The sequence below is a fragment of the Toxorhynchites rutilus genome, chromosome 3, assembly GCF_029784135.1.
Source record: "Toxorhynchites rutilus septentrionalis strain SRP chromosome 3, ASM2978413v1, whole genome shotgun sequence".
NCBI classification, from domain to species: Eukaryota; Metazoa; Arthropoda; class Insecta; order Diptera; family Culicidae; genus Toxorhynchites; species Toxorhynchites rutilus.
In genome coordinates this window covers 168089898-168114232 of record NC_073746.1, presented here as the reverse complement: position 1 = coordinate 168114232, position 24335 = coordinate 168089898, and the positions used below count along the sequence as shown (strand labels likewise).

The window sequence follows — 24335 nt, the reverse complement described above, 5'->3', positions numbered from 1 at the left end:
GAATGAGGTGTGTTTCCTGAGCCAAGAATTAACAGCAGGCAGTAGCCAAGCACCGATAGATGCATCTCGAACAGGGTTACCATATCTACATAATAATCGGTATTTCTACGGATTTTTTAGACTTTTTTAAACCAAGAATTAGTTTATACACTAGGGTGGCAGCGAAAGTGGTCATGTCAAATTTGACGAACCGACCGTGTACATTTTGTTTATTGGCCCAAAAAAATGACCTGTGTAAAGTTTCAGCTCAATCGGACATGATTTAGGGGTGCCTCAAAGCGCTCAAAGTTTTGAATTTTTGATTCTCGAAAATCTTTAAAATTTAGAAAAAATTTTTTTTTTCGATGCCAAATGACTGATCATATCCGATTGAGCTGAAATTTTGCACCGGTCATTTTTTTGGATCAATAAATGAAATGTACATGGTCGGTTTTTAAAATTCGATGATGAAATTTTTTCCATAAATCCTTTGCCGCCCTAATATACACATTGCAATTTTTCTAGGTTTCATACAGAATTTACAGATTTTTAAAAATAACGTTGCAATAATGAGGTTAATAATATTTTTTCACATCTCACCTATAGTATTTATTTAGCGTTATAATAAATAATTAACATCCTTTATCTTTTCGTTACTAAAACAAAGAGAACGTAAATTCCAAAAGTGCACTCATATTGTCGTGAAAATTAATTTTCTTTGAAAGTTCATTTTTCAAATGAAGTGAAAATGCACAGATCAAAGCGAAAAGAAATTAGTTCAGGTAAAATTGAAGCTTCAACCATTGAAAATGCTGAATCCGCCCGCTCTCACTGGAATCCGTCTTTAAACACATAACCTAAAGAGATTCAACCTCGACCGAAATCGTATTTTACTGTTTTTTGAACTACGTTTTATATTGATTGTTGAATTGAACAAAACAAACTGAAACACTTGAATTCACTCAGGTTAATTCGAACACCAAAACACTTTGTCTTACTTTGTTGAGTAATATATGCCATGAAAAATAAATCTGATGTTCCAGGGCCAAACTTTGGTGATTTAGAAAAGCATTTGAAGATATCTACGTAGATGTTTAAAAGCTACTAAACTGGGCGAGGACAAAACAATAGCTTTTAGGACCATTTGCTGAACCATCATATGGTTGAACAAATTTAAATAAAAACATACCCGATACATTTTTTTTCATTAATTCGTTTATTTTTACAGGCTCAGTTACATAGGTTTAAAGAAGCCAAACTCTTAACTATATTTTACTATTAACATGTTTTCTTAATTCTACAGTTATAATATAAAATAGGAAACCGATTACTCGCGGTCGACTCGAGTTTAGAAGGGTGACACATTTTCCATGGGAAAAGGATGGGATGTAAGGTTGTAACAATGTTCACACTCGCACTCACACTCACATTCACATTCATACTCACACATCACATTGAATTCTTAAAACTATTCTTACATCTAATATGTATTAGCAATTTAACTTATTCTAATGTTAGTAAGAAGGAAACCGATAGCTCGCGAAGGACGAAAAGGAGGCGAAAATGAGGGGAAAACGATGTAAGAACAATCACACTCGAAGATCGATAGCTTTAAGGAAAACATATATTTGGGACATGTAATCAAGGTCTAACCTAGCCAACACATCTCTCACCGGCACATTGGGCCTTCCTCGGGCCCGAAGGGAGTTTTCTAAATTCGATCTGGCGACCAGATATAGCCCGCACGACCAAACAAAGTGTTCGATATCGTGGTAACCATGGCCACAAACGCAGACATTGCTGTCGGCAAGCTTGAAACGAAAAAGTAGCGCATCTAAAGTACATTGATTGGATATGAGTCGGGAGAAGGTCCGAATAAAGTCCCGACTCAAGTCCAGACTAACCCGATTAATTTGTTTAGAATGAAAAACTTCTGTCCTGTCCATATCCTAGGCATTATCTATATAGTAACTTTATGTGCCCTTCTCAAGTGTTGACAGTTCTCCAGTTTAGCCTTATTATGCTACCTTTCAATTCACTACTACCATTACATTTTTGTGTGTACCTGAAATATATTATAATGAAGGTATTTACGTTGCCCAATGCGAACAAGCATCCCCTGTTAACTGAATAAATTTCTATTGTACTTCAATAAAGCAATGTTCCTGGCATTACGTGGATACCATCAGCATCGTCTAATAAATAATTTCTATGCCAATACTGAAACTAAAATTAAGCTTAAAAATTGGACTTATAAACCTAATACAGATTTCAATACAGATTTTTTGAGAAAAAACTAAGATAATGGCAGGATGCTAGGGCACCTTGGGCATGCTGAAGCAGTTGAATACAGTGGTCCAACAGTGGTTCAACGTACGTTCAGGAAGGCATTTTCTCATGCACGTTGTTCTTTGAACGCATTTTCTCATGGGCACAATTTTAAAAGGGTGTGTGAACTGCCTGAATTCACGATTATTCAGCTTCGAGCCTGTAATCATAACTAATGTGGATAGAGGACCAAACGAGAGCCCTTCTAAAAGGTTATAGAAATTTACGATTTATCATTTTAACAATTAAATTTTGATCCAATACGCTGTAACGTTTTTAATGGATACCTGAGGAAAACTGGACCCCTAATAGATGTCGTTGTTGTTGTTTTTTTTTTAAAAATATTCGGCAATGATTCTTTTTTTTAATATTGACAGCGGAAAAACGTTACAACGCGTTACGACAAATGAACGTCGGATGGATCCTCTTCCCCGGAAGTCATACATCCTCATGATCATGAGGGATCTCAACTGGAAACGAAAAATTTCAAGTATGCAGGGGAATCGTCAGCTGATGTGTGAAATAATCTAGCGAATGATGGATATTCCCTCAAAGCAGAATACATTGAGTTCGCGGAATTAGCACGATATTGAGCCGAGTGGTTTGCTCGTCGCGTAAGGCCATCCCAGGGTCTTTTGCTAGTAGAGAAATGTGACGACAGGAACCTGCTGCATTGAACCAAGGGGTAGTGTAAATCAACATCAATTTAAATCAGTCCATGTTTCTCTCAGCTTAACGCCAGATGGGTTGAAAACACGAATCCTAACTGATGTAAGCATTAATTAACCGTCTATGTTTGTTCAAAATTCTATGAACTTATTGAAGGTTCTTCCGATGCCACTACTTGCATCTACGGAACTTCCGTAAGAACAATTTATTTAGACCTGCGCAGATATCTATTTGTTTATGTTGAACGAACGACTTTGGCTTTGTGTAAAGATTAGCGTTACGTAACATAAGGGAGGGAGGCTTGTCTTGCGTTACTTTTTGTTACGAAGGGGGGGGGGACGAGGGTAGGTGGTCCAAAAATCGCATTTTTAGCGTTACGTTATTTTCTGCACGATGCCTTATATCTATGAAAATTACTTCCTCTTTCAACCCGATCACACAAATATCGAGGCAACCGTTAACTACTTTAAAAATGAACAAATGTACTCAGTAGTATGAAATGTTTTAGCGCAAACAAACTCATATATATTTGTTCTAAAAGTAAATCATCACGGAAAAAACGCTGTAGAAAACCACCCATTGTATATTTTCTCTTGAAAATTTGGGTAAAAGTAGCTTAGAGTGTATTGTTTACACTGTATTTTTATCGCTGTCGATTTTTCAAGAATCGGTAAAATTGGTGTCACGCGAAAAGCAACGTCGCGAATTGATTTTGCGCAAGCACCTGAAAATCCTCAATTCTCTCATCGGGACATTGGAAAACTACTCGTAATCCTGCAGCCAACGAGAGTCGCGTGAATGGATGTTCTATTAGTGATCAGGATCACAAGCATGTCGTGAAAACGTTCAAACGGAATCTCAATGCTTTGTTCAGGGATGTGGCCAAAAAGTTGAATATTTCCAAGTCTTTCCTTCAGAGGGCCAAGAACTAGGAGGGACTGCATACGTACGAAGTGCAGAAGGCTCCGAATCGTAACGAACAGCAAAATACGGTGGGAATGTAACGGGCTCGAAAAATGTACACCAAGATGCTAACGAAGCTTCATCGTCTCATCATGGATTATATGAGACTTATGTCAAGGCGGACTTCCGGCTGCTTCCGGGGCTACTGTTCTTCACCGCCCAGCAAAAGTTTGATGTAAGGAAGTACGGATGCATTAACTTTCAAAGTTTGCCAAGAAGTACATGATTTGGCAAGCGATCTGCTCATGTGGCAAACGGAGTGCGTCGTTCGTGACTAGATCTAGCTTCGTGCCACTATTCCAAGGTTTTCCTGGAGTGGTACGAATCCAACGGTATTACTTTCATACCCAAAGACACGAAAACCGTCGAAAAATACTGGGCTATTATGAAGCAGGCTCTACAAAAGCATCCCTGGAAGGTCGAATCTGAAGAAGACATGAAGAAAAAGTGGGTTTTCTGCACAGAAGATGCTGGAGCCAGATGTTGTACAGAATCTTATGAATGGAGTTAAGCGTAAGATGCGAGCAAACGGTTATGGTATTGAAATTGAATGGAATAAATATGCCAAAAACTTACTAATTGGTTATATTTCATTGTCTGAAAGTTTGAAAAGGAACTGTCCACTAATTAATTTTCTACAGCGTTTTTTTCCGTAATGCAATTTGATGTGGGACACCCTTTAGTAGAGAACTATACTAATCTTATACTTCATTCAACAATGTATCAATTTACACTTTTTCTAAACAATGTCTAGTGACCCTTTTCACGAATCGAAGCGGTGTTTCTATCAAATATGCCCATATAATGAATACGTTAAGTAGAGGAAGTTCCTGTATGGAAGATTGATACAAATTAGGAAATATGCTCAGTCATTTCGGCTATTTTGTGTTATCAGACAATATGTGGAAAAACATTCCCCAAACATCCACATTCGATTGGGGTATCATCGGAGAGAATTGAACGGAAGTAAGATGTTTTTGTCGCCTTGCTCTTCAGCGTTGGTTCAATCATTGAAGAATCCGGAAACAAAGATTGATATCTATTATTGACGTTTTGATAAAAAATGATATTTTGAACGTGAAAAGATCCAACTTCATGACATTTTACATTCAACGGAGAATTCGTCTTTCTCACAGAGTAACTTTCGTGGAAGTTATTTGTTTCGGATATATCTCCACTTTGTTTTAATTCCATTTTCATCAATGTCTCGTATCAACTCTCTGGGTAAGGTGAGTAGCCTTGAGGCTCGAGCCGGAACAAGGGCCGGCAGCCAACCCCGGCCTCAATGTTTAACCCGCGTGAGCCTACTTTTGATTCAATTTAGGATCATATTGGACTGTTATGGCTTTCGGTGAGCCCTCACGTATGGTGGAGTCGCCCTCTGGAGCCCCGGCTTAGAATTGGATCGAACGACGTGTGCACGAGCGGAATTGAAACATTCCACTAGTATAAATAAAATAAATCTTCGTTCCTAAATCCGAGGAGAAATGTAGCCGACTGTACGTGTGCTGCTGCCGGACACAGACTCTTCAGTTGCTTTTGCCGGATGAAGTGAAGGTACACTTCGCTTGGGATGGAGGATGGAGGCAAAGAAGCGATTCAAATCAAATTAAATTTCACCGATCGACGATAGTGGAATGGAATGGGATTGGAATGACCAGCTCTACTTTTGTTTTAAATTTCACTGCATATCTACACTTACGTTAATTATAAAAACGCAATAAAAATTTAATTGAAATACAATGCTGCTCCATCAATTGAAAGTATTCATAGCATATACCATTCATAGACATCAAAAACTTTCTTCGAAAATTATCAACTTCCGGTAAACGGACACCAAAATAGAATGGAGAAATAGATCTTCCCTGAATTCGCTGGATTTAAATTCTAAAGCTGCTACAATCCGTGTTATTCAGTTTCGGGAATGAAAGGAGATTTGAAACGGACACACCACAAAGTATTTGCGTGTTTGTGTGTGAGTGTGTGCGTTTGTGTGGATAAGGATCCAAAACTAAATCGAGGAAAACCTCTAATGGATATTTTAATCAAATTACCCTCCCCCCGGAAAACGTATGTGAAGGGCCAATAGCCGGTTGAGATTCACCCTGGCCCCAATCGCATTTTGCCTCGGAAGGAGCCACATCGAAAGATTCTGCCGATTGGTTTAGGCAAATTGATGAACATTTGGCGTGCTTTCATCGCAGATTGAACCCAGTGGAATTTCGCTACCACAGGAATAAAACGATCGGGAGATTGGGGAGGAGGGCGGGATACCGACTCGTTTCAAGTTTGCTGGATTGAGCTTTTATGCGAGGGATAAATATAAGCACACTAAGGGACTCACTTATTTCTAATTTCTTTTCGATTGCAGAAGCCATTGCGGATATTGTGGGAGCACCGGATTTACACATTGATGAAGGCTCAACGCTGCGGCTGGAATGTAAATTGAAGCAAGCTACCGAGTATCCTGCCTACGTGTTCTGGTAAGCTGGAATGATAATTGAAATCTAATTATTTTTTTCCTATTTGCGATAGCGTTATTTTGAGGCAATTGCGTAATCAACAATTTAGCCCGACTGAGGGAATCCAATCGAAAGCAGGTTTACGGTCTACTAATCATTTTCGATTAAATTGTGTGGATTTCAATTACCTTTTTTTGACATACAGGGTATCCAACATAAAAGCAGCTTGTTGTAATTCTGAAAAAGTTGCTAACAGTGTGATATGTTAGCTTCGTTTGAAGAATTTTGACTGTTTAAGTGTTGATATCCATACCTAATACCTAATGATCGACATTTTCATTTGTTCTATTAACCGAAATAATAATCTCTCAAAGTTTACACTGTTCCAATGAAAATTTGCTCCGATTTTTACTCTGAAAACCATCTATAATTAGTCGTCAGTGAGGAATTTAAAACCAGTGTCATATTTATTACATTGCGACCTCAGAACCATTTGAGCGATTTTCATCCCTTATCAGCAAATGAAAGATATCATCTTTCCATGAAAAATACTACAAAAAGTGATTTCGTGTACGCACCGTAGATATATACGGGACCGAAAAATAAATCATGCATACGGTGAACAGTCTTGTCGTAGGCATGCCAGTGACATGTTTCTCAATCAGAATGGGTTCGTTTTTTCAAAGAGGTGAGAAACGCTCTACCAGCAGTGTTACCATATCTACAGAATAATCTGTATTTATACAGATTTTTCAGACTTTTTGAAACCAAGAATCTGTAGATACAGATTACAGATTTTTTTTGTTTTCATACAGATTTACAGATTTTTCAAAACAACGATCCAATATTAGTTATGACTCGATCTCAATAATATTTTTTTCCCAACTCACCAATTTTATTCATATAGCTTTCGAATGAGTCATACTGCTTTCTCTATTCAATCTAAGGCGAAAGGATGTAAAAGTCTGCGTCATCGACTAGCATTACAATAAATAAATAACACTGTTTCTACTCAGTGTCGCTTTGTAGCAAAAATCAAATACCTTAATGTAGACTTCGGAAGACTAGTGGAGAGTTTTTCAGTCATTCGCTTAACGCTCGCTTATCGCTCGATCATCATTCTTATCTCCGTTTAGTTATCTCGTCAGCCACGGAACGAGACAGAAGCGAATTCTACGCTCTGTCCGGAATTGAATAAAGTTTTGTTACAAGTTACAAGGATCCCGCCAATTATTTCGAAGTGGTTTGATCACCGTCAGATCACCGATTGATTGTGTTGTGTCGTGTTAAATCCCGCTGTTGTGTACCCACTGTTTTGATCTGTTCATCGCTGGCAGCCTCGCTCGCTTCAGAGCAGTTTCATATTCCACCATTGGACGAGGTGATAAGGTGAGCCCGACCTGCTCCAACATATTTCTGGTGCCGTGACCAGGATTGGGCATTGCCGCTTTTTTCGCCATAATCCAAGTGAACAACGGTTCAATAGCGACTATTGTTTTCCACGTTACAATTGGTCGACGCTGTCGCCATTGTGATACGATACAATCAAGAGACAATCTATTGAGACCACGCCATCGTTGTGAACAAACCAACAATTGATCAATTGACCAGTTGTTCAACCCGAAATTGTTAAATGCATGCTGACATTTTCTGGTGTTACAGAATTTTAATTATTCAAGGCCTGATTATTCGGGCATCAGGTAAAGTACCTCTCCAATCTGCGTAAGAAGCCACACAGGTGCTTTTAGATTTGCTTTCCGATATTTTGCATGTTATTTCCCCATCTCATCGGTGCTGAGTGACAAGCATCAAGTGATTACGTGAACCAGAAACTACACCACACAACGTAGGTCCGCTCCGATCCCAGTCGTATGGTGCCGTCAAGGTGGCGGCCGTATGCTGTAAAAATGAATAGAAGTCGCCCGTCCGGGAAGAAGAAAAATAATCCACCATCCCACAAAGCAAGTTGTCATCTGCGTTCCTGTGTTCCAATTCCCGCCAACTTTCCGTCGTTTACCAAAAGTGAATAGAAGTCACCCGTCCGGGCAGAAGAAAAATAATCCACCATTCCACAAAGCAAGTTGCTCATCTGCGTTCCTGTGTTCCTGTTTCATAATTTATACAAGGCATTCGAAGCCTTGGTCAAGGTTAGTACCTGTCCAAGTGAATTATTTGTGTCAGTGCGGGGCTACCTGATCTTGTATTTCGGCAGGCTTTCTTCCTTCCTGTGTGGTCGGCGTTCTATCGATCTACGATAGTCGACGCTCGATCGAAGAAACAGATGGTGACGCGGAGAATGACCCTGCTGGCATCGCTGTCACGTGCGGAGCAATTCATCGACAAGTACATCGCTGACCGGGATGGGCTCGAGGTGTAGATCCGGATAGAGAATCTGGATATACTGTGGGCATCGTTGGAGGAAGTGCAGACGGCCCTAGAGGATTTGGAGGATACCAACGAACGTAAAATGTTAAATTTCCAATACCGCGCTTCTATGAGGCCTAGGCTGTTCAGAGTAAATGCGATGCTTAAGGCTTAACTATCCACTCCTGTTAATCCTCACGAAAACCGCCCCCTTGAAAGTCCCCCTCGTTGGTCATCCGCTTTGTGTGGTTTGAGGTTGCCAACAATTTCGCTTCCGGATTTTAACGGAGAATACAAGCAGTGGCTTACCTTTCACGATACGTTTCTCGCATTGATCCACGAGAACGTAGAACTTCTACCGATCCAGAAGTTCCATTACCTCCGTGCAGCGGTAAAGGATGAAGCAGCCCAAATAATCGAGACGATTCCCATTAGTGCAGCAAACTATCCACTGGCATGACAAACATTGATCACTCGTTATTCAAACCAATATCTACTGAAAAAGCGACATTTACAGGACCTGTTATAAATTCCTAGGATGAGAAAGGAGACGGCTGCCGCATTGCATTCCGCCGTAGACGATTTTCAGAGGCACGTAAAAATCCTCGAGCAGTTAGGTGAGCCGACTGCACATTGGAGTACCCAGCTGGAGCATCTGTTGTGCATACGATTGCATGATGACACAATCCGAGCATGGGAGGATCATGCAGAGATCGATGGGAATCAAATGTACAAATGCTTGTTAGAAAAAACGCATCCGTGTTCTCGAGAGTGTTTCGGTCAACCAAAATAATGCTTCTCTTTAGACTAAAGGGTGTGTCACATCAAATTGCATCACGGAAAAAACGCTGTAGAAATTTAATTTTAAGGAATTATATCTTCAGCTTTCGCTTATAATCAGATAAGAGTGTATAGATCACGTTGGCCATGCTTCACTGTCAATTTTTCGTAAATTTGGAAAAATGTCGTCGAACAAAAAAGAGCGTCGTGAATTAATCCTGTGCACTCATTTCGAGAATCCGGAGTTGTCACATCGGGACATCGGTAAGATGCTGGGAATCGTCCAATCCACGGTCAGCTGAGTACTAAAACGATACTTCGAGAACCTAACCATCGACCGGAAGGTGAAGAACGGAAAAAATGGATGCTCCGTCAGTGAAAAAGATCACAAACGCGTAGTTAAGCAGTTCAGACGTGATCCGAGAAGTTCGGTCCGGGATGTCGCCAATAAGCTGAATTTGTCAAGTTCATTCGTCCAGCGGACCAAGCAGCGGGAGGGCCTGCGTACATACAAGGTTCAGAAGGCTCCTAACCGCGACGAAAGGCAAAACATGGTGGGGAAGACGCGAGCCCGGAAGCTGTACACCGAAATGCTGACGAAGCCGCATTGCCTGGTAATGGACGACGAAACCTACGTCATAGCGGACTTTCGTCAGCTGCCGGGCTTGTTGTTCTTCTCCGCAGAGGACAAATTCAGCGTTCCGGAGGAGATTCGCAAGCAGAAACTATCCAAGTTTGCCAAAAAGTACATGGTGTGGCAAGCGATCTGCTCTTGCGGAAAGCGGAGCGCCCCCTTCGTGATGACCGGCACGGTAAACGGGCAGGTTTACCTTAAGGAGTGCCTACAGAAGCGCTTACTACCAATATTGAAGCAGCACGAGGGCCCGACCATCTTCTGGCCGGATCTCGCTTCGTGCCACTATTCAAAGGACGTGTTGGAGTGGTACGAAGCCAACGGGGTCACCTTCGTGCCAAAGGAAATGAACCCGCCCAACGCGCCGGAGCTTCGCCCAATAGAGAAATATTGGGCGATTATGAAGCAGGCCCTGCGGAAGAACCCAAAAGTTGTCAAATCGGAGGCGGACTTCAAGAGAAAATGGATTTCTGTTAAAAAAAAACTACAACCTGACGTTGTACAGAACCTTATGGACGGGGTAAAGAGGAAGGTGCGAGCATACGGACTTGGGCTCGAAGTATGAATAAAAAGAAAATGCCAAAAGTTGTTTAATAGTTTTTATTTTACTGTCTAAAATTTTCAAAAGGATCGGTCTACTGGGCGAATTTCTACAGCGTTTTTTCCGTGATGCAATTTGATGTGACACACCCTTTACTCCAGCTTCAGGTGTTAACGGTGTCCATCATTGCATACCATCATTACCAATCAGAATGTCTACCCACGCCGTCACAGAAAGTCCAGTCCTCAAGTACCACGCATGTGATCAACACCACCCCCTTGGGAAATGTTTAAAGTTCGAGAAGATGATACTGGCCAATCGTTTACATATTGTGAACTCGAAACGCCTCTGCCTAAACTGCTTCCGCCACGATTATTTTGCCCGTAACTGCTACTCACCCTACAGCTGTCGGGTGTGCAAGAAAAGGCAGACCTAGTACAGAATCGCCATCCAACAAAGCGATTAATTCCGATGCTCTACCGCACCAGTATTCTAACCTTCAGACGAGAATCTCTGTTCAAAATGATCCTGATGCACCTAAGCAGGAATCAGTGCAATGTAACAGCACGTTTCAAAATCCGCATCCAACTGTGTTTTTGTTAACAGCAGTGCTGCGAATCGTCGATATTCATGGACAGGAGCATTACGCTCGAGCTCTGTTGGACAGTGTATCTCAGCCAAACCTGATGTCTGTGACGACTAAAATCCTTTCCCGCAAAAATTAATTGGAAATATTAGCTTTATTAGTTCTTATTAGCTTTTTAGTTCTCAAGCAAATGATGTCAAAACTGCCAACTGAAGATGTCCGCGTAGAAAGTTGGAATCTACCTGACGACGTATTCCTAGCTGATCCTGGTTTCAGTCGGTCAAGTGAGATCGATCTAGTGATAGGGGCCCAACTTTTCATCGATTGTTTCCCTACAATATCCAAGATTCTGGAATGTAAATTGAAGCAAGCTACCGAGTATCCTGCCTACGTGTTCTGGTAAGCTGGAATGATAATTGAAATCTAATTATTTTTTTCCTATTTGCGATAGCGTTATTTTGAGGCAATTGCGTAATCAACAATTTAGCCCGACTGAGGGAATCCAATCGAAAGCAGGTTTACGGTCTACTAATCATTTTCGATTAAATTGTGTGGATTTCAATTACCTTTTTTTGACATACAGGGTATCCAACATAAAAGCAGCTTGTTGTAATTCTGAAAAAGTTGCTAACAGTGTGATATGTTAGCTTCGTTTGAAGAATTTTGACTGTTTAAGTGTTGATATCCATACCTAATACCTAATGATCGACATTTTCATTTGTTCTATTAACCGAAATAATAATCTCTCAAAGTTTACACTGTTCCAATGAAAATTTGCTCCGATTTTTACTCTGAAAACCATCTATAATTAGTCGTCAGTGAGGAATTTAAAACCAGTGTCATATTTATTACATTGCGACCTCAGAACCATTTGAGCGATTTTCATCCCTTATCAGCAAATGAAAGATATCATCTTTCCATGAAAAATACTACAAAAAGTGATTTCGTGTACGCACCGTAGATATATACAATATCCAAGATTCAACTCTCCGATAATCTTCCTGTGATGGTTGACAGCATGTTTGGTTGGGTATTTACTGGAAGTTGGAATCCTGTCTCATCTATCAAGGAGACCGTAAGCTGCACGACCATCGCTCAATCGTTAGTTCCCCCAAAAGATTGCAAGGGACTATTTTGGGAGAACGATCCTGAGTGGTTGACCTGTTCAGAAGCGGCTTGGTCTACGTCGAAAATTATCACCTCACCCGAAGCAGAATTTAAATGCGAACATATGATGACTGCTGTAGCCACTACTACTGTCTACAATCCCATCTTTATCTTGTACCGCAACTTTTCGCATCTGGTAAGAATTGTAGCCTATGGCCGACGGTTCATTCATAATCTGCGCAACCAAGTGAGAACACAACCCGCACACATCACAGGTTCCGAACCAAGGAAGTTACTTTGTGCTGAGCAAATTTTCCAGATTAAACCACAGCTTGTTGGACAGGCTCAAACTGACTGCTTTCAAGACGGAATTTGTAACCTTCGCCAAGAACGACCGTTGAAGAAGAGTTTTCCGATAACACTAATGAATCCGTTGATCAACACTGTCGGAATCTTGAGGAATGGGGGGCGGTTGAAACATTTTGAACAGCCATACTTATCCAGGCATCTAGCCTTGCTCCATAGTTTTCATCTCTTCGCCAAGCTAATCTCCGAACTCCACTACAAACTTGTTCATGGTGGCGGCCACGTGACCTTATCTACCAAGCATAAGGAGTATTGGTTAATACGAGGGCGAAGACTAGTACGCAGTGTCATCAAAAACTACCTCCAATGCGCCCGAGCCAATCCCGTTCTGGCCCAGCAACGAATCATCCTGCTTCTCACCCAACGGATCACTATCAACAAGCCGTTCACCGTTGTCGGTGTGGACTACAAAGGTTCAGTTCATTTGATGCCGATCCACAAACCTGTTCAACCGAAGAAGGCCTTGCTGTTGTTTGAGGTCTTACCTTCGGTCAAAATCCCTACGATGAGCTCGTGACCTCTCTTTCCAATGCCCGAGGATCTCCACAATATCTCCGTTCTAACGCCAGCACATTTCGCCATTCCATCGACTATGCACTCTGTACCCAGCCCCAACATTCGCGTCGTCACAAGGTCGCAGTATGAACGTTATCATCAACTGCAGCAGTTGTGTCAGCAGTCTTGGGACCATTGGAGAACCGAGTATCTCCAGCAACCTCGAAACAACACCAGAAGCCGCCAATTAAACACCGCAATTATGCCTGACAGATTAGTTGTGGTCATCAATGAATTCCGACATCCAGTTCGTTGGCCTCTCGCTCGGATCAAGGCTGTCCATCCGGAGGCAGATAGACTCGCTCACTCGAATCTTTACGTGGGTGCCATCAACATCGTCAAATTCATAATAACTATGCCAATCAATATAATGCTTCAAGATTGAACTTATGAATTTAACCCTTTGCGTTTGTATTAAATTTCGACATGTGTGTCGAACTGGTTGCAATTTTTTTTAATAATAAAGCAGTGATGTATATCTTTGTGAGATTATGAAAAATGAACCAGATTCCTATATTTTTTGTAAACTTCTGATGAGTAATTACTAAACAATGTTTTTATGTTTATATTTAAAAAATATTTGCTACTTTGTTTAATATATTTTGCATGTATCACAAAAATAATAAATGGAATTTTCTATTAATCCTTTCTTCAAGCATGGATAACAACTTTTGTTTGTAAAGAGTACCGTTGTCTATTATTCATAGTTGCAACGTTTTGGTTCGTGAATTGGTTCACAAGACATTGAAATTTGTTTAGAAAACTGATACATTATTGCATAAATTATGATATTAAAATACTTTTTTGCTGTGGTGGCTGAAAAGGGTTGATACAGATTTCGATACAGATTTTCTGAGAAAAAAAACACAGATAAAAAGATTTTCTGAGACCAAAAACACAGATTTTATTATGGCAACCCTGTCTACCAGCCCTATCTGAGAAGGGTTAACCAGACGTCGAGTGGGGCTCTGACCCGCTAAAACCCGATAAAACCAGTCGCTGCCTCTGCGTCATTGCCTGCAGCTCCGAGACCAGTGGACGGGACTTCCGCATCCTGACATGTATGGCCATGTTCGCCAGCTACTTTTTCATTGTTTGGCCGATAGCACCAACCTCTTGGCCAAGCGCACGCAGCGATGTAGCCATTTTTCCCTTGATCCGCACGGGCGTTTCCAGCTTCCACAAAGTGCCGTACGATGTCCGTTTTCGACGCGGCGGGGTACCGTTCTTTGGACGCGCACACTTCTGAACAGAGTAGCTTCGCTGTTTTAGACATCACGGTTAGAGTTCGACTGATAGTGCTGTCAATTTTTTTCTACTCATACTATGATTGATACTGCTTGGGTAGGTTCGTCAGTACGTGTGAAGGTAAACCCATGAAAAATCGGCAATTTTGTCAATTTTTGACGTAGGACTACGTCTTACATTAAGGGTACCAAATCAGAAAACAGGTCACGTTTTTATGAAATAAATTTAATGTTATTAACTATTTTTGCTGCGAACGGATTTTAACGATTTGCATACCAATCGAATCGGAACTTTTCTAAGATTTGTTTGATATGTTATATATTACAATTCCATAGTCTGTATATGGTTTAAATTGTTAAAAATTGGAAGCATTCCCATTTCCCCATACATTTGTTCTGTCCATTTGAGTGCTTTCCCGAACAGAGATGTCAATAACGAGCAACTTAGGCAGCCACCAGAATAGGAACAGTCGGAGACGAATGAGTCGTTGGATGTAATCCGTAAATAAAGGAAAAGGAGAAGAATAGAAACAACGAAGGGGGATAGTGAAAAGAGAATATTTGCGAAGCAAGTGAGCTGTCGCTAGCGTATAAGTATTGCATCAATGGTCGCTTATTCTGCTCGTTTCGTGTTTCATGTTATGTTCGAGCTGAGAACGCTAGCATGTGAACATGTGAATAGCAAACCTTCGATACTTTAAGTTGCCATTCGTATTTGTTCTCGTGCGCAACGACATGTTCTGATGCAATACGGTTCTGTTGACGGTTTTGACCGAGAATCGAGAATCGATTTTTCATAAACGGTCATTTTCGCGTTTCATGTTTCATTTTTGATGCTGCAACTGTGTGCATCTGTTAGACGCGTGTTTAATGCTTGTTGAATGGCGATGAACGGAAGACGCCTCTCGTTAAATACCCAGTGCAATGCGTGCTATGGCAAGAAAGGATCGTTGCTTTTAGAAATGATTCTACAAAACCACGCAAGCCAGTAAACCTTTTCAGGGTCCCCGGAACTTTTTACTAAAGAGTTATTTATGGACCTTCGTCGTATTCGCAAATAATATCCAAAATGATAAACCAAAAAATTTCAAAAAAAAGATTACGTAGTCCTACGTCCTAAGTGGTCGTGTCTCGGATACAACCCCTCGATTTTTTTTTAAATGCAAACGTTATTCCAGCATCCGTTCACCCATCGAGACGTGTACCGATACGGAATTGCCCTCCAACATGTCGTGCAACCCGTCACGGCCATCCCCGCGGGATTTCACAGCTACTCTCGTAAGGTATGCACCGGTTAAAAGACTCCTTCCTTGATGCTCGCTCCTTCGAACGACCTTCACAGTGTTCATCCTACTAGTCCACGATGAGACATGCCTACACGCCTTTTTGTGTTCGAAACTCCGCTTACATTCCATCTCGCCAGTATCCGTTTACCCCTCGAGACGTGTACTGATTAGGAATTGACCTTCAACATGACGCACATTCCGTCACAGTTTCTCACGTGAAGTACCACCATTCGGATCAGTCGTGGCCAGCACGCTTGTAGACCCTTCACTTCCGCTGCAGTTCAGACAAGATTCGAGTAATGATGCTGTTCACTGCGTTCCAAATGCCCTCGTTACACTACATTTCCTCCACTATATTCCTCGCATGAAGGGCAGGCAGCCCCTCGTGCCTTGCGGTGAATCTGGGGCATACGAACACGACGTGCTCCGATGTTTCCTCCACAGTTCCACACTCCAGTCTAAGGGGTGACATTGCGTGCCCGAACCGATGTACGATTTGCCTGAAGCAGCCATGTCCAGGCAGGAACCGCGTCAAGTAAAAATTAAGACAGGTTGATAGTACCGGTATGAGCCTGTGCGTCCATCTACCGTTCTTTGCTGTATCCCATTCCTGCAGCCATTTGACCATCGACTCCGCTCTCATCGTTTTCCAGATTCCTCAGGTTACCCTGCGCTTTTAGCACTCGCTGTCTTCCGCCAGAGTGATGCGGATTGGTATCATCCCGGTGATTACACATACAGCTTCTATCGAAATCTATATACATAAAAATGGATTTCTGTCTGTCTGTCTGTCTGATTCTTATGGACTCGGAAACCACTGAACCGATCGACATGAGAATTGGTATGTAGGGGTTTTTAGGGTCTGCCATACAAATGAAACACAAATTTATACATCACTCGAGAATTAATCAAGTAAATGCAACCAAATTATGCATGTGGAGGTTTTAGGGTGCAATAAATGATTCTTCTTCTTCTTCTTCAATGGCACTAACGTTCCTAGAGGAACTTCGCCGTCTCAACGTAGTATTACTTGCGTCATTTTTATTAGTACTTAGTTGAGATTTCTATGCCAAATAACACGCCTTGAATGCATTCTGAGTGGCAAGTTCTAGAATACGCGTGATCACAGTGCAAGTCGGAGAAAATTTCTTTGACGAAAAATTCCCCCGACCAGAACGGGAATCGAACCCGAACACCCGGCATGTTAGTTATGACGCTAACCACTCGGCCAAGGGAGCACAAATAAATGATTCTATGGTGGTTAGATACTCCTCCTCCCTATCTTAGGGTGGGCTGTCATACAAATGGAAAACAAATTTCTGCATAACTCGTAAACTAATCAAGCAAATGGAGCCAAATTTGGCATGTGAAGATTTTAGGGGGCACGAAACGTTTCTATGGTGAATAGACACTCCTCCTCCTTCTCTAAGGGGAGAAGAGCGGAGGGGTCTGTCTTTTTTTTCGAGAATAAAGATTTTGTGTCGTGAGACATTTTTTTCTACGAAAATTTTGACGTAGAACTACGTCTTTCAGGAAGGGTGCCAAATCAGAAAACAGGTCACGTATTTATGAAGTAAAGTTAACGTTAATAACTATTTTCACAGCGAACGGATTCTGATGATTTGCATACCAATCAAATTAGAAATTCTCTAAGATTTGTTTGATATGTTATACATTACAATTCCCTAATCCCTAAACGTTTTAAATTGATGAAAACTAGAAGCATTCCCAAATTCCCATACATTTGTTCTGCCGATAAGTGTGCTTCCCGTACCCATACCATCAATAACGAGCAACTAATACATTCGTTTTTACCCGTTTCCAACTTATTTGGTATAAATAAGCCATCCACGATTTGAACCCACTCTCTAGAGACGAATGAACTCTCCGAGTTTAAAGTCTCTATAATTCAATACCTAACCTTGAACCCACACCACTTCTCGTCTGGTAGTTATCGGAGCAACATCATTGCTGGCAAACATTGAGCGAGAATGGATTCTTTCCCTGTCGTGAAAGACAAGGGAAGGAGGAGTATGGAGTAGAGTTAGAGGCGAACGAACTGCAAAGTTTAAAGCCTCTCAAAAACAAAGAATGTAATGGAATGGTATGGAGTTTCTTTCCACTGATGGAATGGAATCAAACCACAGTTGCAAGCGACGAGTAAAGGCTGATTTAGACGATGCCAGTCAGCGCTCTAGTTGAAGTATCCAGTGAATAGAGAACAGACACTCTGTTTAAGTTAGAGGCCAATTACTTGTTCGATACTGGTACAAGTAACTTGAACAGAGTGTCTGTTCTCTGTTCACTGGAGACTTCAACTAGAGCGCTGACTGGCATCGTCTAAATCAGCCTTAAGTAAGTGTGACACAACGAGCGGACATCACACATACCTAATGTTGAATTCACACACATAGACACATTGAGCCGTGGAGCTGCCGGCCTAGAATAGCACTTCGGGTCTACGTCCCTGTCCCTGTCGTAGAAGGCGACTAATCGGGTGACAACGCGAGTAAGGGCGCGGTAAAGCCTATGGAGAATGCACGGGGGAAATACCGTGTACAGGAGCAACGAGAGGAGTGCCGAGCACATCAGGATCGACGCCAGTAAGATCCTGATTACGACATACTGGTATGACATGGAAAACGGACAAGACACGAAAACGGATAACATGCGATGCTAAAAGCCGACAGTCGTGCTATTCTGCTCCCTGAGTAAGGAAGGGTGACACCTACCTGAAATGGCGTGTGGGTTAATAGTACGGTTACCCCCGTCCCGGTAACAACTTGGCAAGTCTTCGGGTACGTTCGATGCTCGTCTAGGCCTTGGCACTAGGTACTAGGCATCAGATGTCACATTCCTGACTTGCGCTGATCCGGCTCTGAACACGGTCCCCATGAAGGACCGTGTCAACCCCTGCATGGCCTCACTGCTTGCATAGATAACCATGGGATCACAAAAAGGCGACTATGTACAACGAGCGGAGATAGCGGCCCGAAGTTGGGACCCAACCAAAATGGAGACAACCTACAAAACCAACGATGAACGAAGAGAGAGTATGATGGATACAGGTGACCAAGCCAACGCGTTCATTCGTAGTAAAAAGCTTCTGCGATCGCCAATACTCAAACAAGTGGAAACACCAGGCCCTAGCGGCAGTAATGGAGGAATACCTGAGACCCATCAAAGTCGGGGGATCAATCCCCTGTTCCTGCCAAAGTCCAGCGATAGTTTAACCCAGGAAGGAGGGCTGACTGGAGATAGCATCCTGAGCACGATCATGTTGAGGGTCAAAGAACTCGACACCTTCGTGCAGGACAAACCCAACGTGCATAAGGAGATCAAGACCAGGATGTCGGGTATAAGATCTCTCTTGGGACGAGCTTTGAAGGAGCACGATGGACTCGTCGAAAGGACGAAAACCGCCGAGAAGGCACTCGCAGAAGCGTTGCAAAGAGCTGCAGCTGGACAGGTGACGCCAAAGATTCGTCGAAACCGTTCGGAAAAAAGAAAAAAGGATTCACTAGCAGAAGAAGAAATGCTCAAAAAACGCAAGGACGATCACGACAACGATGATCAAGACGATAGTGCCGCCCAGGGCGACAGCGAAGAGCTGGGTGACAGCGATGACCAGATCAGCACCGATAGCAAGAGAAACGACTGGAGCACGGTTACGAAAAGAAACAAGAAAAAACAAAGGAACGAAGAAAAAGAGAGGGAGAGAAAAGTGAAAATAGTGGAAAAAAATAAGAAAGAGAATGAAAAGTGGCAGGGGCCAAAAGACAAGAAGCCTAATCCTCGGCGGGCGAGAGACAAAGGCGATGCACTCATCGTCGAAGCGAAGGGCAACGTATCATACGCTGATCTCTTTAAAAAAATGCGAGAGGACCCTGGCCTCAAGAAACTGGAGGAGAGCGTGGTGAAGTCCAGGCGCACCCAGAACGGCGAAATGCTGTTCGAGCTGAAGAGAGACCCAGAAATCTTGTAGAAAGGGTTCTCGGCGATGGAGCGAACGTAAGGGCCTTATCCTCCGAGGCATCGATAGAATGCAGGAACCTCAGTCTGTTCACCACCGAGATAGACCTACGTCAGAAGTTGGAGGAGGAAAACATCCTGGGCAAAGTTCCGATGAAAATCCGACTACGAAAGGCGTATCGCGGGACGCAGACCGCAACGATTCGTCTCTCAACGGACGCAGCGAACAAGTTACTGAAGTTAGAGAGTATAAACGTCTGCTGGGCTGTGGGTCGTTTTAGAATCATTCCGCCTGTTCCCAAGCAACTGGAGCGATGTTTCAAGTGTTTAAACTTCGGCCACCTGGCGAAAGGCTGCTTGGGGCCAGATAGATCCAAACTGTGCAGGAAATGCGGAATAGAGGGACACTTTGCCAGCGACTGCAAGGGAAAACCAAGGTGTATGCTCTGCGAAAAAGAGGACAGTAATGACCATATGACGGGAGGCTTTAATTGCCCTGTGTACAAACAGGCGAGGGCAAGCCAACAGTGATGGAGATAACCCAAATTAATCTCAACCATTGTGACATCGCACAGCAACTGTCAGAGTCAACGACAGAAACAAAATGTGATGTCGCAATTATCGCGGAGCCGTATCGCGTTCCCCCCGGTAACGGTAATTGGGTGACGGATAAAGTAGGAATGGCCGCCATCCAGGTCATGGGCCGATATCCCATTCAGGAGGTAGTTTCGAGGTCTCGCGAGGGTTTCGTGATCACAAAGATCAACGGAATTTTTATCTGCAGTTGCTACGCACCTCCCAGATGGACGATGGACCAGTTCCACTATATGCTGGATGTCCTCACCGAGGAGCTCGCCGAACGAAAACCAGTCGTTATAGGAGGGGATCTCAATGCTTGGGCAGTAGAGTGGGGAAGCAGATGCACCAACGCGAGAGGGACTAGTTTACTAGAAGCTCTAGCCAAGTTGGATGTTACCCTGTACAACGAGGGCACCACTAGTACCTTCCGCCGAGAGGGTCGAGAGTCCATCATCGACTTGACTTTCTGCAGTCCTTCGTTAATGACGAAAATGAGGTGGAGGGTATGTGAAGGATACACCCACAGTGATCATCAAGCCATCCGTTATACCATTGACCAACGAAACTCCGTGGCAGTACGGATAAATAGGACATGCCCGCGCAGGTGGAAGACAAAAACCTTTGACAAGGACCTTTTCATCGAAGCACTACGCGTGGAAAGCGACGTCTTGAACATGAACGCGGATGAACTGACGGAAACGCTAGCAACAGCATGTGATATAACAATGCCAAGAAAAAGGGAACCCAGGTATAAGCGACCTCCAGCCTATTGGTGGAGCGAGGCACTTGGCGTGCTTCGGGCCAACTGCCTTAGCGCCAGAAGACGTTTCCAACGGTCAAGCATAGACACCAGAGAAGAGCGGAGAGTGGAATTCAGAGAGGCTAGATCCACTCTTAAACGGGCGATTAAGCGGAGCAAATCTAATTGCTTCAGGGAGTTATGTCGGGACGTGGACGTCAATCCATGGGGCTATGCTTACCGAATGGTGATGGCGAAGCTCAGGGACCCAACGACACCTTCCGAAATGTGTCCCGAAAAATTAAAAATTATCGTGGAAGGGTTATTTCCGCAGCACGACCCAACGACCTGGCCACCCACGCCATATGGAGAGGATGAGGATAGCATCGAACGCAGAGATGTGACGAACGATGAGCTAGTTGCAGCTATCAAACGCCTAAAAACGAAGAAAGCGCCTGGCCCAGATGGAATCCCCAACGTAGCTTTGAAAGCGGCAGTCCTAGCATTCCCTGATATGTTCAGGACAGCCATGCAGAAGTGTCTAGACGAATGCTACTTTCCGGATCGATGGAAGGTACAACAGCTAGTACTACTGCCCAAGCCAGGAAAGACGCCGGGTGGTCCAGCATCGTATAGACCCATATGCCTGTTGGACACTCTTGGGAAACTTTTGGAGAGAATCATCCTTAATAGGCTGACGGAATGCACGGAGGGAGTTCGTGGACTGTCCGATAATCAATTCGGATTTCGGAAAGGGAGATCCACGGTAGATGCCATTCGCATAGTGGTCAAAAGAGCCAACAGAGCATCCAAACAGAAGCTCAGAGGAAATCGATACTGCGCAGTGATAACGATCGACGTTAAGAACGCGTTCAATAGTGCCAGCTGGGAGGCCATCGCGACTGCGCTCCACACGATGAAAGTCCCAGACTACCTGTGTAGAATACTGAGAAGCTACTTCGAGAACCGTGTGCTGGTGTACGAGACAAACACGGGCCAGGCGCAGATTAAAACTACGGCGGGAGTTCCGCAGGGCTCTATCCTGGGCCCATCGCTCTGGAACATTATGTACGATGGTGTACTAAAACTGAATCTGCCCAGAGGTGTGGAGATCATTGGCTTCGCGGATGACATCGTTATTCTCGCGACAGGGGAATCTTTGGAACGGGTCGAAATGCTCGCGACCGAGTCGATAGACATGATCGGAAGGTGGATGCAAAGTGTGAAACTACAGTTAGCCCACCACAAGACGGAAATGCTGATTGTCAGCAACCGCAGGGCGGTGCAACGTGCAGAAATCACAATTGGAGAGCACTCGATAACCTCGAAGCGAGACCTAAAATATCTGGGGGTGCAGATCGACGATCGACTGAACTTCAACAGTCACGTCGACTACGCTTGTAAAAAAGCAACGAAGGCAATCAATGCACTGACTCGAATCATGCCCAACAACTTTGGCCCAAGCAGCTGCAAGAGGCACCTCTTGGCTAGTGTCTCCTCATCGACACTACGTTACGGTGGTCCAGCCTGGATCGCGGCGTTAGAAACTCAGCGGAACACGAAGAGGCTGAATAGTACGTACCGGCTCATGGCGATGCGAGTCGCGAGTGCGTACAGAACCGTGTCAACAGAAGCGGTCTACGTCATAGCCAGGTTGGTCCCCATAGACATCATCTTGGCGGAGGACAGCGAGTGCTATAGGAGGAGGGGAACCAGAGGAATCCGGAAGCTAATGAGGGCGGAGTCGATGGCTAGGTGGCAGCAAGAGTGGAGTGCCGCGCAAAACGGCAGGTGGACGCACAGGCTCATACCGACACTGATGGGCTGGGTGAACAGGAAACACGGAGAGGTAAATTTCCATCTAACGCAGTTTTTGTCTGGTCATGGCTGCTTCAGGCAGTATCTGCACCGGTTCGGACACGCAAGATCGCCTCTTTGTCCGGAGTGTGGAAATGTGGAGGAAACACCGGAACACATCGTATTCGAATGTCCCAGATTCACCACAGTGCGTGAGGGGCTGCCTACCCTTCATGCTGGGAACATCGTGGAGGAAATGTGTCGTGACGAGGGCACCTGGAACGCAGTAAACAGTGCAATCGTACATATCATGTCCGAGCTACAGCGGAAGTGGAGGACCGACCAGCATGCGGATAACGCCTGACCATAAGAGATGAATAATCGAGACGGCTGTAGTACCGGATAGTCCCCCCCGAGAGCCGCCGTGACGGAGTGCGCGTCATGTTGGAGGGCACTACCTAATCGGCGCTCCGCTGGGAAGAAGTTGGAGGGCGCTTCCTAATCGATGCACGTCTCGACAGGTAACCGGATACTGCCGCGGAGAACAGCAAAAATGCCTGCCTGGCAACGCCTGATCGTGGCCTGGATGGAGAAACACTGCGAACGTTTCGAAGGAGCGAGCATCAAGGATGAAACCATGATCAAAATGGTGCATACCCCACGAGAGTAGCTGTGACGGAGTGCGCGTCATGTTGGAGGGCACTACCTAATCGGCGCTCCGCTGGGAGAGAAATCCTGCGAGGGTGACTGTGACGGGGCGCGCGTCAAGTTGGAGGGCGCTTCCTAATCGATGCACGTCTCGACAGGTAACCGGATACTGCCGCGGAGAACAGCAAAAATGCCTGCCTGGCACCGCCTGATCGTGGCCTAGATGGAGAAACACTGCGAACGTTTCGAAGGAGCGAGCATCAAGGATGAAACCATGATCAAAATGGTGCATACCCCCCGAAAGTAGCTGTGACGGAGTGCGCGTCATGTTGGAGGGCACTACCTAATCGGCGCTCCGCTGGGAGAGAAATCCTGCGAGGGTGACTGTGACGGGGCGCGCGTCAAGTTGGAGGGCGCTTCCTAATCGGTGCACGTCTCGACAGGTAACCGGATACTGCCGCGGAGAACAGCAAAAATGCCTGCCTGGCAACGCCTGATCGTGGCCTGGATGGAGAAACACCGCGAAGGATGAAGCCGTGATCAAAATGGTGTATACCCCACGAGAGTAGCTGTGACGGAGTGCGCATCATGTAGGAGGGCACTACCTAATCGGCACTCCGCTGGGAAGAGAAATCCTGCGAGGGTGATTGTGACGGGGCGCGCGTCAAGTTGGAGGGCGCTTCCTAATCGGTGCACGTCTCGACAGGTGAGAAATCCCGCGAGGGTGACTGTG

At 44.1% G+C, this 24335-nt stretch overlaps 1 protein-coding gene across 5 annotated transcripts in view; it reads left to right on the top strand.

The window, feature by feature from the left end:
* Positions 1 to 24335, top strand: part of LOC129775254 (uncharacterized) — a 225104-nt gene that overhangs the window by 186868 nt on the left and 13901 nt on the right. For all 5 annotated transcript variants that reach the window (XM_055779739.1, XM_055779737.1, XM_055779740.1 and 2 more), the window contains one exon: positions 6311 to 6422. In XM_055779739.1, coding sequence (XP_055635714.1) covers positions 6311 to 6422 — 112 coding nt within the window. The remainder of the gene's footprint in view (positions 1 to 6310; positions 6423 to 24335) is intronic.